This window comes from Macaca nemestrina, chromosome 1 (genome assembly GCF_043159975.1).
Source record: "Macaca nemestrina isolate mMacNem1 chromosome 1, mMacNem.hap1, whole genome shotgun sequence".
Lineage (NCBI taxonomy): Eukaryota > Metazoa > Chordata > Mammalia > Primates > Cercopithecidae > Macaca > Macaca nemestrina.
In genome coordinates, this window is record NC_092125.1 from 208,108,654 (window position 1) to 208,126,567 (window position 17,914).

General features: G+C 46.1%; 1 protein-coding gene and 1 pseudogene across 8 annotated transcripts in view; both read left to right on the plus strand.

Annotated features, from left to right (window-relative positions):
* The window catches only part of LOC105494485 (platelet activating factor acetylhydrolase 2), a 61,344-nt gene that overhangs the window by 460 nt on the left and 42,970 nt on the right, over positions 1-17,914 (plus strand). For 5 of the 8 annotated variants that reach the window (XM_011762933.3, XM_011762940.3, XM_071098222.1 and 2 more), the window contains exons 2-4: positions 11,723-11,876; positions 12,989-13,085; positions 17,687-17,755. In XM_011762933.3, the coding sequence (XP_011761235.1) occupies positions 11,723-11,876; positions 12,989-13,085; positions 17,687-17,755 (320 nt within the window). Of the gene's footprint in view, positions 1-10,453; positions 10,591-11,722; positions 11,877-12,988; positions 13,086-17,686; positions 17,756-17,914 lie in introns of all 8 variants that reach the window. The other 3 variants (XM_011762934.3, XM_011762936.3, XM_011762939.3) reach the window with 2 other exon arrangements.
* On the plus strand, positions 253-9,168 carry LOC139363734 (eukaryotic translation initiation factor 2 subunit 3 pseudogene; annotated as a pseudogene).

Genomic DNA, 17,914 nt, shown 5'->3' on the forward strand with positions numbered 1-17,914 from the left:
ATCGTAGGAATTGCATATTAATCTTCGTCCTTTACGTTTCCTATTCAGACACCTGTAGCCACCCACCCTCTTGACCCTGCTACGGTCGCCTCGCACTTTTAACGGCCAGCGCCCCTGGAATCCCCACTGAGCTCCTGTCCCAGGACCCAGCCCCCGCAGCCCCACCTTGGACCCCACAGCTCTACCCTAATTCCTCGGCCCTACCCTGACCCTGCAGCCTCACCTCCCTGAACCGTGGGCTTTTTTTTTTTTTTTTTTTTTTGAGACAGAGTCTCGCTGTGTCGCCCAGGCTGGAGTGCAGTGGCGCGATCTCGGCTCACTGCAAGCTCCGCCTCCCGGGTTCACACCATTCTCCTGCCTCAGCCTCCCGAGTAGCTGGGGCTACAGGCGCCCGCCACTACGCCCGGCTAGTTTTTTGTAGTTTTAATAGAAACGGGGTTTCACTGTGTTAGCCTGGATGGTCTCGTTCTCCTGACCTCGTGATCCGCCAGCCTCGACCTCCCAGAGTGCTGGGATTACAGGCGTGAGCCACCGCGCTCGGCCTCCCCGGGCTTCTTTATGCTCCTCCACCCTTTGTGTACTTTACTTTTACTCTCAATTTTCTGTTTTTCACGGCGGCGGAAGAAGGGCCCTCATTCCTTCTTTCCGATCCGCGATTACCCTGGACTCGAAGTAAGCACACCCGGTTCTAGGCCAGCTCTGCCTCCTGCCCTCGGGACTCAGTTTCTTCCTCTCTAAAACGGAGATGACTGTTTCTCCGTCAGTCTCAGGTGAGGAGTGTTGAGGAGCCAACAAGCTAGTATGTGTGAAGATGCCTTGTAAACTGTAAGACCCTCACTAGAGACAGATTATTTTTATCACAATTATTAATGTTCTGAAACACCCTTATCAGGGCTCTTCTCTAGCTCTGCCACCTTGTTGCTCAAACCCATCCCTCGAGTGCTTGGTGTCTTCATTATCTACCAGCTAGATGATATTTCCTCACTTCCTCCAGAGACCAAAGGTCAGGCCAATGAGCTTTTAGTCTTCAGAGAGCTTTATCTGAAAGGAAGCACCAGAGAAGTGCTTATCTTGGACTGTATCTTGAAATATCCACTGATGAAAGGGTCACACAGCTGGCAGAGCAGCAGTCCTCTGTTCACCAGAAACAGGGCCCCAGCAGGAGAGGACAGCTGCAACCTAAGCCCTATCCATTCCCTCTGGGCTCTTCTGGGCCTGTTCAGTAGACACTGGCTTTGGTAGGGGTGTCTGAGGCCTGAAAAGGCTGCTGGGAAAGAATCTGTTTTGCCAAAAGGCTTAATCCAGGAAAAATGAGAGACCTTGACTAGGAAAGAGAGACATAGCATTGTTAATTAATTCCTAACATTTTATAAGCACTCAGAATGCACCAGGCCCTAGGCAATATTTTCACTTACGAAGTATCCATTTTACATATAAGGAACTTGAGAGGCCATGCAGTTAAAATAATTATAGTTGCCTCCTGTGGTTATAGTACCTTCTATCCATTGAGTGCTTTACATGTATTATTTAATCCTCATCAACAATCTCATGAGCAGTTACTATTTCTCTTTTTTTTTTTTTTGAGACGGAGTCTCTCTCTGTCGCCCAGGCTAGAGTGCAGTGGCGTGATCTTGGCTCACTGCAAGCTCCACCTCCCGGGTTCATGCCATTCTCCTGCCTCAGCCTCCCAAGTAGCTGGGACTACAGGCGCCCACCACCACGCCCGGGTAATTTTTTGTATTTTTTTTAGTAGAGACAGGGTTCCACCACGTTAGCCAGGATGGTCTCGATCTCCTGACCTGGTGATCCGCCTGCCTTGGCCTCCCAAAGTGCTGGGATTACAGGTGTGAGCCACTGCACCCAGCCCTTAGTTACTATTTCTTTTTGAGACAGGGCCTCGCTCTGTCACCTGGGCTGAAGTGCAGTGGCACAATCTTGGCTTACTGTGGCCTCCAGCTCCCAAGCCCCAGCAATCCTCCTACCTCAGCCTCCTGAGTAACTGGGACTACAGTTGCATGCCACCACATCCAGCTAATTTTTTTCTTTTTTTAATTTTTTGTAGAGACAGGATTTTGCCATGTTGCCCAGGCTGGTCTTGAACTCCTGGGCTCAAGCAGTCCTTCCCACTTGATCTCCCAAAGTGCTGGGATTATAGGCATGAGCCACCGTGTCTGGCTGTAGTTATTATTTCTGTTGTGAGAATAAATTATCAGAAGCTTAGAGTTTGAGGAACTTGTTCAAGATCACATGGCTAATAAGTGACGGGTAGAATTCAGAGTCATCAAAACCTATTTCCCCCATTATACCATATAGCCTTATTTTTAGATCAAAAACAAAGATTAAAGAAGATTTGAGATGGGTTTAAATCAAAGCCAAATGAAGGAACATTTGTTGAGTCCCAACTATGTGGGGAAAGCATGCAGATAAACAGTTTGGCCTAGAAAAGTATATAAAATCCAGTCTTTACTCCTGGAGTAGATCTGAAGAGGTGAGGCATAAGTGTGCCAAAAATTAAATAGTATTCATTGGATAAATTAATTATTGAGACCAGCTGTATGCAGGGCACTACATTAAGTCTAGTGATAGGAACATGCTTCTGGGTGGCCTTGGGGATTATACCAAGTGAAATCGTAGTCGTGAAAATGGTGGACCGGAACACAGTATACACTCAGTAAGCGCCTGCTGCATGCATACATGTCTGAATGAAAGAAAAATTCATCCAGAGACATTTCTAATCAAAGTCCAGACCAGAGGTTCTCAAACTTGGCTGATTAGAAACACCTGGGAAGCTTTTACAAACGAATTGATCCTCAGAAATAGGGGCCCCAGAATACACATTTTTTAAAGCTTCCCAGGTGATTGTGACAATAGGTTCAGGAACCTAAGATCTAGATTCTCCAGGGACCACTGTTGCAGGCAAGTCACTGATTGAAAACTGCTAGAATAGGTGTTAATCCAAGAGCTGCCCTAAGGTAGCCTAAGATTGGTTACCAGATAACAGATGTGGACTGTGATCAGCGATGAGAGGAGGAAAGGTTGGAAGGACATGGGAAAGCTTCACAGAGGACTAGAGATTTCACTGGGCCTCACTGGATGGAGAGGCTGCTGGACAGGCACCACCATGAACCATTTAGACAGTGAGCAAAAGAAGGTAGAGACACATAGACTGATTTCCTTGGAAAATTCCATGACTTTTATTAAAAATGACTGGATGCTTTGTGTGAAAGTCTCTTTGGCAAAATTTGCAAGTCAGATTGGATTTTTCCATCTCTCTATCCTATTTGGACATCAGTCAATGTGAGCCTAGGAAACAAAGATTCATTTGCATGTTAGCTTCACTCTGGCCAATTAGCTTCTGTAGTTTTTATTTCTAAACAATTTAGTTGATGATCCTCCCAGAAACTTTCCAGGAGCACAGAGAGTTCTGCTGTCTTCTGTTTTGGCCATTTCCAAGTCCCCTTATCCTGATTCCTGTCCCAGGTGCTGTTCTCTATGCAGGGTGAGACAAAAATCTCTTTCCATAAGAAGCTTAAGGACTATTGTCCTGGTTCTCCAATCTTAAAAGCTGACTTATTGGCTCTTGACTCTCCAGATTCACTCTGGCCAAATCCTAGTGTTTCTACTTTTCACTCAATCAACATGTTTCTTGGATGCTTCCTAAGAGTCAGGTACCACACCAGGTGCTTTGAATGCATTATTTCATTTTATTTCCATAGCAACCCTGTGAGGATAGATAGTGTTCCCATTGTACAGATGGGGAATCAAGCTTAGAATGATCAGATAACTTGCATAAGATAAGAAAGCTAGGCAGGGCTGGCACGGTGGCTCACTCCTGTAATCCCAGTCATTTTGGGAGGCTAAGGCGTAAGGATTCGCTTGAGCCCAAGAGGTTGAGACCAGCCTGGGCAACATGATGAAACTCCATCTCTACAAATAAATACAAAAATTAGCCGGTCGTGGTGGCAAGTGCCTATAGTCCCAGCCACCCAGGAGGCTGAGGTGGGAGGATCACTTGAGCTGGGAGGGTGAGGCCACAGTGAGCCACGCACTCCAGCCTGGGAGCCGGAGCAAGACCCTGTCTCAAAAAAAAAAAAAAAAAAAAAAAAAAGTCTGGCAACATGGCGGGCGGAGAAGCTGGAGTGACTCTGGGGCAGCCGCATCTTTCGCGTCAGGATCTCACCACATTGGATGTTACCAAGTTGACGCCACTTTCACACGAAGTTATCAGCAGACAAGCCACAATTAATATAGGTACAATTGGTCATGTAGCTCATGGGAAATCCACAGTCGTCAAAGCTGTTTCTGGAGTTCACACCGTCAGGTTCAAAAATGAACTAGAAAGAAATATTACAATCAAGCTTGGGTTGTAATATGCTAATACTAAGATTTATAAACTTGGTGACCCAAGTTGCCCTCGGCCAGGATGTTATAGATCTTGTGGGAGCAGTACACCTGATGAGTTTCCTACAGATATTGCAGGGACAAAAGGGAACTTCAAATCAGTCAGACATGTTTCCTTTGTTGACTGTCCTGGCCACGATGTTTTGATGGCTACTATGCTGAATGGTGCAGCAGTGATGGATGCAGCTTTTCTGTTGATAGCTGGTAATGACTCTTGTCCTCAGCCTCAGACGTCTGAACACCTGGCTGCTATAGAGATCATGAAACTGAAGCATATTTTGATTCTACAAAATAAAATTGATTTGGTAAAAGAAAGTCAGGCTAAAGAACAATACGAGCAGATCCTTGCATTTGTCTAAGGTACAGTAGCAGAGTTAGCTCCCATTATTCCAATTTTGGCTCAGCTGAAATACAATATTGAAGTTGTTTGTGAGTACATAGTAAAGAAAATTCCAGTATCCCCAAGAGACTTTACTTCAGAGCCCGGGCTTATTGTTATTAAATCTTTTGATGTCGACAAACCTGGCTGTGAAGTTGATGACCTTAACGGAGGTGTAGCTGGTGGTAGTATCCTAAAAGGAGTATTAACGGTGGGCCAGGAGATAGAAGTAAGACCTGGTATTGTTTCCAAAGATAGTGAAGGAAAACTCATGTGTAAACCAATCTTTTCCAAAATTGTATTACTTTTTGCAGAGCATAATGATCTGTAATATGCTGCTCCAGGCGGTCTTACTGGAGTTGGAACAAAAATTGACCCCACTTTGTGCCGGGCTGACAGAATGGTGGGGCAAGTACTTGGTACAGTCAGAGCTTTACCTGAGATATTCACAGAATTGGAAATTTCCTATTTCCTGCTTAGACGGCTTCTAGGTGTATGCACTGAAGGAGACAAGAAAGCAGCAAAGGTTCAAAAGCTGTCTAAGAATGAAGTGCTCATGGTGAACATAGGATCCCTGTTGACAGGAGGGAGAGTTAGTGCTGTCAAGGCCGATTTGGGTAAAATTTTTTTGACCAATCCAGTGTGCACAGAGGTAGGAGAAAAAATTGCCCTTAGCCGAAGAGTTGAAAAACACTGGCGTTTAATTGGTTGGGGTCAGATAAGAGGAGTGACAATCAAGCCAACAGTAGATGATGACTGAAGAATACCGGTTAAATAATACATTTGGATGGAGTTGGAAGTTGGAATTTCTCTTAACAACCAAGGGTTTTATTTTCAAAGCAATATTGGGGAATTGATTTCACAGTTCGTTTCCTTAGTAGGTAACTGTAAGGTTATTCTCTTTTTTTTTTTTTGGTTATGAAAACTTAGGGACTACAATCAGTATAAAAATTGGCATAATGTTGGATTGAATCTACATTTTGGCAGAAGTTAAGCATTCCCACGTAATGTCAAAATTATACATAATGCAGTTTTGGTTTTTTTGTTTATTTTGTTTTGTTTTTGAGTCTGGCTCTGTCACCCAGGCTGGAGTGCAGTGGCGTGATCTGCAACCTCCGCCTCCCGGGTTCAAGTGATTCTTCTGCCTCAGCCTCCCGAGTAGCTGAGATTACAGGTGTGCGCCACCACACCTAGCTAATTTTTGTATTATTAGTAGAGACAGGGTTTTGGCATGTTGGCCAGGCCAGTCTCTTCTGACCTCAGGGTGATCAGCCCACCTCGGCCTCACAAAGTGCTGGGATTACAGGCGTGAGCCACCTTGCCCAGCCCACATCATACAGTTTGAAATAAAACTTAGCCACAACCGCAGCCTTTGCTGTAGCACACACATATATCACTGAACCTGCTTGAAATAAAGTTTTTTTTCTGTTTCATGATTTGTCTTTGAGTACCTCCAGGCTGAAGGACTGTTGTACCAGTAAAAACTTAAAGGCACAAATTCTCCTTGAAGACCTTCTTCCTTTTCTTTGGCCCCATATTTTATGTTGCCTGAAATCCAATAGTCTTCCTCCATTGGAAAATACTGTTATACCAAATAATTCTAGATGAGTAACAAAGATCTTTCTAGGCCTTCATTTTATGTTTTTTCTTAACTGTTAAGATTGTGGCATAGATTATAATACTAATTTTTGGATGTTTCAAAAGGTCAAGAAGTAAAAGATGTTAGAAAGCAAAAAACAAAAAAAAGGTAGGCACCAAGCGAGCTGGGCCTCCAATGTGGTTCTTTCAGATTATCTCTCATGGACATGACCTCATTTCCAGAGAAACGGAAATGCTAAAGAGAAACAACTTTTTAGCTTAGCACTTGAGGTACTGCTCCTCCCCAAATCTGGTCACAACTTTCTCTTCTCACCTTGCATTGTTTCTCACACAAGCTTCCTTCTTACCGTGCTTTTGCTCACTCTCTCCTGCTTGAAAGAGCCTTTCCCATCTTCCCCTGCTCTCTACTTCCAAGCTAAAGGAGCACTGTTTCTTCTCAGAACTCCTGTGGTCTTTTATCTGCCTCTCTTTTATGACAGTTGAACTTGCAGCTGGTTCATTGTCATGTGAGTGACATGTGTCTTGTGGCCCCAGCAGTAGGTCTTCCATGTGTAGACCTCAACAACAAGCGATGGGGAAAGGTCAGGGTCTGAGGCTAAGCAGAACTCATCCCCCTTCACTCTGGCTGAACAACCCACTGACATCAGGAGCTGAGTTTCTCTTTCAAAAGATTTGGGTTTGTTTTTTAAATTTGCTAAAGAGAAACAAAAAGAAGACGCTATCTGTAGTAGAAAGAAAATAATTTCTTATCTTTCAAAGTTAAATAGAATGATGTTAGGATTATTAAGACCAGAGAAGTGGCAGCTGACAACCAGGAGACTGTGTGTTGTTACCATCGTTCTGCTTGTGACTCTGAGCAGCTCACTTAATCTCTCTGGACCTTGGTGTCTTCCCTGGTAAAGCACGTGTATGTACTGAGAGAAGGGGAAGACAACTGTGGGGAGGATTGACAGAAATGCTCTCTTAGGTCTCTTCTTACCCAGACATGCTTTGACTGGAACTCCTGAATCTCTCCCAGAGCATCTTAAAAGAAGCAGAATAATTTAATCATGAACATGTGGACCCCAGATGCAGTGTGTATCCATTTAGATGCTTTTGGTTGCAACCAAAAGAAATCTAACTTCAGTTGGTTTAAACAAGAAAGGGAACTTACTGACTTATATAATTAGAAAGTCTAGGAGTGGGTCAGGTTTCAGGTATGGTCTAATCTGTGGATTCTTAATGTCTTCACAAATGGGCCTCTATTTCTCTGTGATTCTCTCGGTTTTGCCATCCACCATGGGTATCTTCATCCTGTGCTTCAAGGCCACTTGACAGGTGACATCTGCACATCACACTAGTTCAAAACAAGGAAGAACTTTTCTCCCCTCAACCATCAAATCAAAGTCTCAAGCTTTACTCCTATTGGACCAGCATAATGCCATATGCCCACTCTTCATCCAAACACTGACCAGAGAATAAGAAGGACTGATTGGCTCCAGTTAATTAAGGCTCCAACTCTGGAGGTTAAGAGGGGTCAGCCCCACCCAAATCACAAGGCATGGGATACTGGGAAGTTTGATGTTCTCATGTTACAACCACATTACCCATGATTGAATTCTGGCTCTGCTTGCCGTATGTTATTGGGTAAATTGCCTTTGTCAAGCATCCACTTCCTCATCTGTAAAATGAGATAATAATATGTATCTCAGAGGACTGTTGAAAGAATTAAATAAAATAATATATGAAAAGCACTAAACATAGTTCCTGGCACAGAGTAAGTGTGACGGTGATGATGGTGTTGGAGATGATGAAATTGAAGAGGGTGAGGGGAGCACTGGCCCCAGTTTAGGAAGCAGATGAGCCGTAGGAATGTTATCTAGTCAGGAGCGTGCACGCCCATCGTGCTGAAAGCTTCTGTTTGATCTACTGCCCACATCATACTTTTCTCTACCTCTGCTCTTTTTCCTCTTAGGTTTTTTTCTTTTTTTTTTTTTTCTTTTTTTTTTTGAGACTGAGTCTGGCTCTGTCGCCCAGGCTGGAGTGCAGTGGCCGGATCTCAGCTCACTGCAAGCTCCGCCTCCCGGGTTTACGCCATTCTCCTGCCTCAGCCTCCGGAGTAGCTGGGACCACAGGCGCCCGCCACCTCGCCCGGCTAGTTTTTTGTATTTTTTAGTAGAGACGGGGTTTCACCGTGTTAGCCAGGATGGTCTCGATCTCCTGACCTTGTGATCCGCCCGTCTCAGCCTCCCAAAGTGCTGGGATTACAGGCTTGAGCCACCGTGCCCGGCTAGGTTTTTTTCTGTATGTACTTTCTTCCTCCTCCCCTGCCTCTCAACTTCCTCATCTTTAAAGGCCCAGCATAAGTGCCACCCTATATTCAGTAGTTTAAAGCTGGGTGTGGTGGCTCCTACCTGCAATCCCAGCTACTTGGGAGGCCTAGGCAGGAGGATTGTGTGAGCCTGGGAGTTTGAGACCAGCCTGGACAACATAGCAAGACCCTGTCTCTCAAAAAAATAAACAGTTTTAAGAAAAAGCTTAGTTCAGTGACTGCATATGTATAACCGAATCCCCCACTGAGCAGGATCAGTAATGGTTAAGAACTTAGCTTCCGGCCGGGCGCGGTGGCTCACGCCTGTAATCCCAGCACTTTGGGAGGCCGAGGCGGGCGGATCACAAGGTCAGGAGATCGAGACCACGGTGAAACCCCGTCTCTACTAAAAATACAAAAAATTAGCCAGGCGCGGTTGTGGGCGCCTGTAGTCCCAGCTACTCGGGAGGCTGAGGCAGGAGAATGGCGTGAATCCGGGAGGCGGAGCTTGCAGTGAGCCGAGATCGCGCCACTGCACTCCAGCCTGGGCGACAGAGCCAGACTCCGTCTCAAAAAAAAAAAAAAAAAAAAAAAAGAACTTAGCTTCCAGATTAGGCAGAGATGGGTTTGCCATTGGGTAACTTGGGAAGGTTATTCAACCTCTTTATGCCTTAGTTTCCTCATCTGTAAAACAGGGTCTTTTTGTTTGTTTGTTTTTTGAGACAGGGTCTCACTCTGTCACCCAAACTGGAGTGCAGTGGCACGATTTCAGCTCACTGCAACCTCCGCCTCCCATCTTCAAGGATTCTCCTGCCTCAGCTTCCTGAGTAGCTGGGACTATAGGTGCCTGCCACTGCACCCGGCTAATTTTTGTATTTTTAGTAGAGATGGGGTTTCACCATGTTGGCCAGGTTGGTCTTCAACTCCTGACCTCAGGTGATCTGCCCACCTCAGCCTCCCAAAGTGCTGGGATTACAGGCATAAGCCACCACGCCCGGCCAAAACAGGGTCTTAATAGTACCTACTTCAGGCCGGGCGCGGTGACTCACGCCTGTAACCCCAGCACTTTGGGAGGCCGAGGTGGGTAGATCATGAGGTCAGGAGATCGAGACCATCCTGGCCAACATGCCGAAACCCTGTCTCTACTAAAAATAAAAAAGAAAATTAGCTGGGTGTGGTGGCACATGCCTGTAATCCCAGCTACTCAGGAGACTGAGGCAGGAGAATCACTTGAACCAGGGAGTCGGAGGTTGCAGCAAGCTAAGATCATGCCACTGCCCTCCAGCCTAGCAACAGAGCGAGACTCTGTCTCAAAAAAAAAAAAAAAAAAAAAGTACCTACCTCAGAGAGTTGTTGAGACAATGAAATGATGTAATGTATATAATGTCTATAAAGAGGTCAGTACAGTGCTAACTGTAAATAATGGATCTTAGTGGTTACTATTAGCCTCAGGAGAGCAAGGTCTGTGTGACAGTCTCTGCAGCAGTTACTGCTGTGCTGCGCACATAGTAGCTGCTGGATAAACATTTGTTAATGGGCTGTGAGGAGTATGGATGGCTCTCTTTCCTCTTCACAGCCATCTCATCACCCTAGCAAAATAAATAAAAAACAACCCCCAATCTTGGCAAAGGCAATGTAGCAAAGTAGTAGGTGCAAGATTCAGTGAGTGACGGCAGGGAGGATGAGGTGCTAAGGAGGGGCGGACAGGGTAGCAGATAACACGTATCAGCAACAGGAAGCCAAGAGGAAGCCAGCAAGCGGCTGTTCTATATTCCCCCATCCAGCCAGCAAGTTCAGCTCCGGCAAGTCATTTGATTCACCCGGTGATGAAATGGGGGTCAGCCAGTCTGTGGGCTTTCCACCTGTCACAGGACCCCACCTCGTAGGCTGTGGGGATGTGATGGAGGGTCAGAATCTCCAGGTAAGTGTCCCCAGCTCCCTTCCGTTTGCACTGCTTCTGCCGGCACTGTGACTTACTGATCACAAGTCTGATCCTGCACTCCCACGGTGGGGAAGCTGAATCAGAGCGGGTCTGGATTTGGTTATCAAGCCCCCAGCTCTGTCTTCCCTGAGCTTTTTCTTCCTCTTTCCAAACATTAGAAACATCCCAATAGACAGAGATAATGTGTTCGTTTTCCACCTAGAGGAAAGGGGGGACTCTAGCTTTAGACGAAGCTCGCAGATCCTCTCACCTTTCTTGAGGGCAGATGCCTGATCTTGGAAGGGTTTTAATCATATCAGAATCCGAGTGTGTGAGAGAAAGAGCCATGGGCGTGTGCCTTTGGCCTTGGACTCCCTGACCTGGGTAGGGGGACAGCTTCCTTTTTTCTCTCCTGCCTTGATATGTTTTCCTCTCCTGCTTTGACTTCTAGACTGGTCCTCTATCAGGTCCTAGGACTTTTTAATTAATTAACTTATATATATGTATATATAGTAGAGACGAGGTCTTGCTATGTTGCCCAGGCTGATGTCTAACTCCTGGCCTCAAGCGACCCTCCTGCCTCGGCTTCCCAAAGTGCTGGGATTACAGGCGTGAGCCACTGTGCCTGACTTAGTTCCTAGGTCTTTCTCTGCTAGCCCTTGGACTTCCTGTGTCCCTTGAGAGGCACACACTTCCTAGTAACCCCTCACCTACTCCCATGTGAAATGAGTGTGCTGTTGCTTCCCAAGGGCCGTCCTAGCAGAGTGGCCTGGATGAGCTACCAAGGCCACCCTGTTCAGCACAAGAACTAATCTCTAACTCCTGGGGCTCCTCCAGGCTTAGGCTCAGTGCCAGATTTAAATCTTTCATTGTCCCAAACACTCAAATATTTTTGGTGCCCCCTCCCACAATGTAATTCAAAATACAGTTGGCTATTTGAAATAACAAGCTTTACATGTATTCTAAAAATCAAATTGCTTCTTTCCAGATTTCTGAATGTAAAATTCAGGTATGCTAATTGAAACTTAAGGTTCCCTGTTTTGCTGGTGCCCCAAACACCTGCTGAGTGTGGCTGTTGGGAAATCTAGCCTGGACTCCTTGCTCCGAGCAGCTGCTCTCTTCTTTCCTACAGGGGAGCTTCTTTCGACTCTTCTACCCCTGCCAAAAGGCCGAGGAGACCATGGAGCAGCCCCTGTGGATTCCCCGCTATGAGTACTGTACTGGCCTGGCCGAGTACCTGCAGTTCAATAAGCGCTGGGGGGGCTTGCTGTTCAACCTGGCTGTGGGTAAGGGCTGGCCTGACCTCTGCATGCTTTCCCAGTTGCTTGGTTTTGTTCCTGGGAGATCCCTAGGTGGACACAGTACCTTATAGGCTACAGTGTCCAGCCTTTTGTAAGGGGCATCCATTAGCCAGTGTGGTGTGGAGAACTGGGAGAGAATTACATATGAAAGAGCTTTGGTGATTGAGTTAGACTTTCCTGGATTCAAATCCAGACTTTACAATTTACTAGCCCTGGGGTTTGGGCAAGTTACTGAACCTGTCTAAATACCTGCCTTTGGGGGTTTGTAGTACGGGATGTACGTAAAGCCTCTAGTGCAGTGCTTGGGACATAGAATGTGTTCTATAAATGGCACCGATTCCTCATGTACCAATTCCTACTCTGTGCCAGCTATTGTGTGTATCAAAGAAAGGTTCTTAACTATCAAGGAGCATACAGTCTCCTGCAGTTTTCCCTCCGGTCACCCCTCTTCTGAGTAGGGTAACATTGAGTCATCCACTTCCCCCAAAGGCCCCACACCTAGGAATTCCACCCAGTGCCTTGGCATCTCAGCAGTTTACCCCAGAATTCAGTACTGCCACTTTGGACTTAGCTTCCGTTTTCTTTCTTTCTTTCTTTTTTTTTTTTTTTTTTGTGAGATTGAATCTTGCTCTCGTCACCCAGGCTGGAGTGCAATGGCACAATCTCAGCTCACTGCAACCTCCGCCTCCCAGGTTCAAGTGATTCTCCTGCCTCAGCCTCCCAAGTGGCTGGGATTATAGGAGCCCGCCACCACGCCCAGCTAATTTTTGTATTTTTTGTAGAGACAGGATTTCGCTTGGCCAGGCTGGTCTCGATCTCTTGCCCTTGTGATCCACCCACCTTGGCCTCCCAAAGTGCTGGAAATATAGGCATGAGCCACCGCACCTGGCTTAGTTTCCCATTTTCTATTGTGTTCACTCTTCCTATGGAAGAAAGGGAGAAAAAAATAGGTGATTGACTGCCCTGAGCTGCTCAGGGGCCAATGGTGATTGTCCAGAGGGGAGAAACACATGTCCCCACCCATACCTATACTCAGGTTGCCCTTGGGATAACAGCTTTGGGGCAGCCAGATATGCTATAGCCCATGTCTCTGCTAGGATCTTGTCGCCTGCCTGTTAGCTGGAATGGCCCCTTTAAGACAAAGGACTCTGGATACCCCTTGATCATCTTCTCCCATGGCCTAGGAGCCTTCAGGTAAGAACTTCTTTCCCCTAGACCGTGCCATACTCCTTGCCTGGTGACAGCTGCTGAGTCTTAGCTTATTTTCAAAGGGCAAAAAAAAAAAGACATTTCCATCTGCTAGCTGTCTTCTCTCCCATCTGCTTTGTCCCATAGCATTGGGTTCACCTTCTCCGGAAGGCCTTTTTCAAGTCCTTTTCACCTTGTGGAGCCTTTCAGCAGCCTTCATATGCTTCACTTCTCATGGTCCAGTATTTATATAAATATACACTTTTAGCTTTCCTCCTATATAATAGCCCAGAAATGCTAGAAGGAGCATGAGCTTTGTGATCAGAGCATCTTTTATTTATTTTATTTTTATTTTTTCAGACAGAGTCTCACTCTGTTGCCCAGGCTGGAGTGTAGTGGCGTGATCACAGCTCACTGCAGCCTCAACCTCCTGGGCTCAAGCAATGCTCCTGCCTCAGCCACCAAGTAGCTGGCATGTACCACCATGCCTGGCTATTTTTAATTTTTTTTTTTTTTTGCAGAGACGAGGTCTCACTGTGTTGCCCATGCTGATCTCGAATTCCTGAGCTCAAGTCATCCTCCCGCCCCAGCCTCCCAAAAGTGCTGAGATTATAGGCATGAGCCATTGTGCCCCACCAAGAGTAATTTATTTAACATGAGAGTCCACTCTGTGTGTGGCACTGGCGTAGTAGCGAATAAGACAGACTTGCTCCCTGCACTTGTGGAGCCAGCAGCCTAATTTGCAAATATCAGCCACATCCTTTGTGCACTATGTGAGCCTGGGAAGGTTGTATAATTCTCTGAACTTAGATTCCGTCATCTGTCAAAGACGAATGCCGCTCCCACAGGGCGGTTTGTGAGGATTCAGTTCGATTGACACCTACTAGGTTCCCATCCTTGTCGGTTCTCCTCTCACTTTCTCTACGTGGAGGGATATGATGGTGGTGAACTGTAGGATCTCTTTTACCAGACCTGGGGAAACTTTGGCCTAAGTTTCATTATTCATTTAGAATTCTTCCCATGAATTCTGATTTCTGCACCTTGGTATATTATATAGTTTAATAACTGTAGTACATGTGTTCCTATTTAAGCTTTTGAATTTTCTCTCTGTCCATCCATCAACATATATGTCTAGTTTAGGTCCCAGAATGTTGCACATCTCAAAGGCATCTGTTTTTGCCTCCTAGCCCCCAAACCATTGTCCACACTGTAGCTACGGAGATTTTTTTTTTTTTTTTTTTCCCTGAGACGGAGTCTCACTCAGTCGCCTCAGTTGCTGAGGTAGGAGCATTGCTTGAGCCATTGATCACGCCCAGTCGTGCAGTGGCATGATCTCTGCTCACTGCAACCTCAGCCTTCTGGGTTCAAGCGATTCTCCTGCCTCAGCCTCTGAGTAACTGGGATTATAGGCACCCACCACCATGCCCGGCTAATTTTTGTAGAGACGGGACTTCACCATGTTAGCCAGACTAGTCTTAAACTCGCGACCTCAGGCAATCCATCTGCCTCAGCCTCCCAAAGTACTAGGATTAAAGGCATGAGCCACCACGCCCGGCAGGGAGATCTATTTTTTTTTTTTTTTTTTGAGACAGAGTCTCGCTCTGTCGCCCAGGCTGGAGTGCAGTAGTGTGATCTCAGCTCACTGCAAGCTCCACCTCCCAGGTTCACGCCATTCTCCTGCCTCAACCTCCCGAGTAGCTGGGACTACAGGCGCCTGCCACCATGCCCAGCTAGTTTTTTGTATTTTTAGTAGAGACGAGGTTTCACCGTGTTAGCCAGGATGGTTTCGATCTCCCGACCTCGTGATCCGCCTGCCTCGGCCTCCCAAAGTTCTGGGATTACAGGCGTGAGCCACCGTGCCTGGCAGGGAGATCTATTTTAAAACGAAATATGATCTTGTCATTCTAGCACTCAAAGCAGTGCCCAGCATATAATAGGTACTCAATAAATATTTGTTGAGTGAATGAATGAATGTGTCTTCCCACTTAAAAGTTTTTGGCTGGGCATGGTGGCCCATGCCTGTAATCCCAGCACTTTGGGAGGCCGAGGCAGGTGGATCACCTGAGGTTGGGAGTTCGAGACTAACCTGACCAATGTGGTGAAACTCTGTCTCTAGTAAAAATACAAAAAATTAGCCGGGTGTGGTGGCACACACCTGTAATCCCAGCTACTTGGGAGGCTGAGGCAGGAGAATTGCTTGAACTTGGGAGATGGAGGTTGCAGTGAGCCGAGATTGTGCCATTGCACTCCAGCCTGGGCAACAAGATCAAAACTCCATCTCAAAAAAAAAAAAAAGAAAAAAAGAAAAAAAATTAATAGCTCTTTGAACTTAATTCAGTTCTTTTCATGGTCTTACCTCGATGTAGGTCCAAGACAAAGTTTCTAGGCCTGTTCCTTGCTATTTGTCCCACTGTAGCTCTCCAGACAAAATGGCCTTCTTTCACTTACTGAAAGGCACTGCATTATTTCCTGCCTCGCTGTCTTCATCTGTGCTGTGCTTTGTGGCTGATCTTTTTGCCTGGACTATTCACTGTTCTGCTCTTCTCTTCCTCTTCCCCCTTTCCGTCTTTTCCTGCTAATTCCAGATTACCTTTAAGATCTTAGTTTGGATGTCATTGTCCTAGGAACACCCATCCTAACACCTATATTATATTAGGTTAATTTTTCCAGAATGTGCTTTCATAAGACAATCTATACTTCTCAGCATTTAACATAATTGCAATGAATTAATTACTTGTGTAATTATTCTTTAATGCCTGTCTTCTTCACTAGATTGTAAGCCCTCTGAAGGCAGAGACCACATCTATCCTCTATTGCTCCGGCTTCTAGGACGGTGCCTGGAAAGTAGTTGTTTACCCATAAGTATTTATTGAATGAATACAAGGGCTGTACTGTGCTAGGTTCTCATTCATTCAGCAGACATCTGTGGAGCACCTGCTCTGTGCCAGCCCGTTGGCATGAGAGGAAGGTGGGACATACCAAGATTAACAAATCGAGGAAATTGCATCTGCTAGAGGAGCAGGAACAAAGACTCCCGTAACTGTAGCCCATGGCAGAAAGTGGAGAGTAAACATGGAGATGAGGTTAGAAAGGCAAGTAGGTGGTTTTTTTTTTTTTTTTTTGAGACGGAGTCTCGCTCTGTCGCCCAGGCTGGAGTGCAGTGGCCGGATCTCAGCTCACTGCAAGCTCCGCCTCCCGGGTTCACGCCATTCTCCTGCCTCAGCCTCCCGAGTAGCTGGGACTACAGGAGCCTGCCACCTCACCCGGCTAGTTTTTTGTATTTTTTAGTAGAGACGGGGTTTCACCGTGTTCGCCAGGATGGTCTCGATCTCCTGACCTCGTGATCCGCCCGTCTCGGCCTCCCAAAGTGCTGGGATTACAGGCTTGAGCCACCGCGCCCGGCCAAGTAGATGGTTTTTGATGCTGCTTTCTTGTTCAATAAATTGAGTACGTGCTGTGTGCCAGGGCTGGGCATTCAGTAGTGAAGACGAGAGAGTTCCTACCTTCAGGAAGATTATAGTCTCGCAGGGAAAAGAAGCAAAGAAACCTTTTCCTCCTAGGCCAACAGGAGCACTTTGGAGGTGGTCCTTTTGATCTAAGAATCTGTATTGAGACTTCACACTTCATTAGACCTGGGCGAGTCAGTTATAAATACTCTCATTAACCAGAGTGAAATTCCAAGGAAAAAGAAAGGAAGGATAAGGAACATTGTTTCCTCTCATTGCATCTGTGGTTAATTCAGGCTCTGAAATCCTGCCCATGGGTCATGGACCTATGGTTTCCTATCCGAGGGAGGAATATGTGCGGTTAAATACCTAACCATTCTCAGTGTGCCATTGTCTCATTTGAGTCCCACATAGCCCTGTGAAGTGCACAGGCAGGGATGCCTATTTTTCAACTGGGCAAACAGGCTCTGGAAGGCAGACTTGCCCAAGGTGACAGTTTGAACTGGGAAAGGATCAGAAATCTCTCTGGCTGGCCGGGCACCGTGACTCATGCCTGTAATCCCAGCATTTTGGGAGGCCGAGGTGGGCGGATCACGAGGTCAGGAGTTTGAGACCAGCCTGACCAACATGGTGAAACCCCATCTCTACTAAAAATACAAAAAAAAAAAAAAAAAAAAAAATTAGCTGGGTGTGGTGGCGCTCGCCTATAATTCCAGCTACTCAGGAGGCTGAGGCAGGAGAATCACTTGACTCCGGGAAGTGGAGGTTGCAGTGAGCCGAGATAGTCCCATTGTACTCCAGCCTGGGCAACAGAGTGAGACTCCGTCTCAAAAAAAAAAAAAAAGAAATCTCTCTGGCTCTGAAGTCCAGTTCATTGCCTTCCCTGGAAAAGCGGGAGAAGGTGAAAAGGAACTTAAGAACCTGATCTCCCTGTATCAATTAGAAATTGGGCAAGTTGTATTTAACAGAAAACTCCCAAGTAATAATGACTTAAATATGGTAATGTTTATTTCTCTCTCAAGTGAAAGGAAGCCAGAGGTAAACAGTTAAGGTTGATATGGTAGTTCCACAAGATGGCTGCTAGAAGACCATGGTTGGAATAAGGGTGAAGACTCGGCTGTTCTTTTGATCCTTTTTCCTTGTTCCTTTCTGAATCTCCAGGACTTTGTATTCAGCCTTCTGCATGGAGCTGGCCTCACATGGCTTTGTGGTTGCTGTGCCAGAGCACAGGTGAGGGATGAGCCGTCATGGATTGAGTGCCTGCAGTGAGCTAGGATAGAGGCTAGTCCCCTATCAATGTACTATTTCTAACCCTTTCGACAACCATGCAAGCCAGCATTATACCCCTTTTAAAGAAGAGAAAACCAAGGTTTAAAGATGTTAAATAAT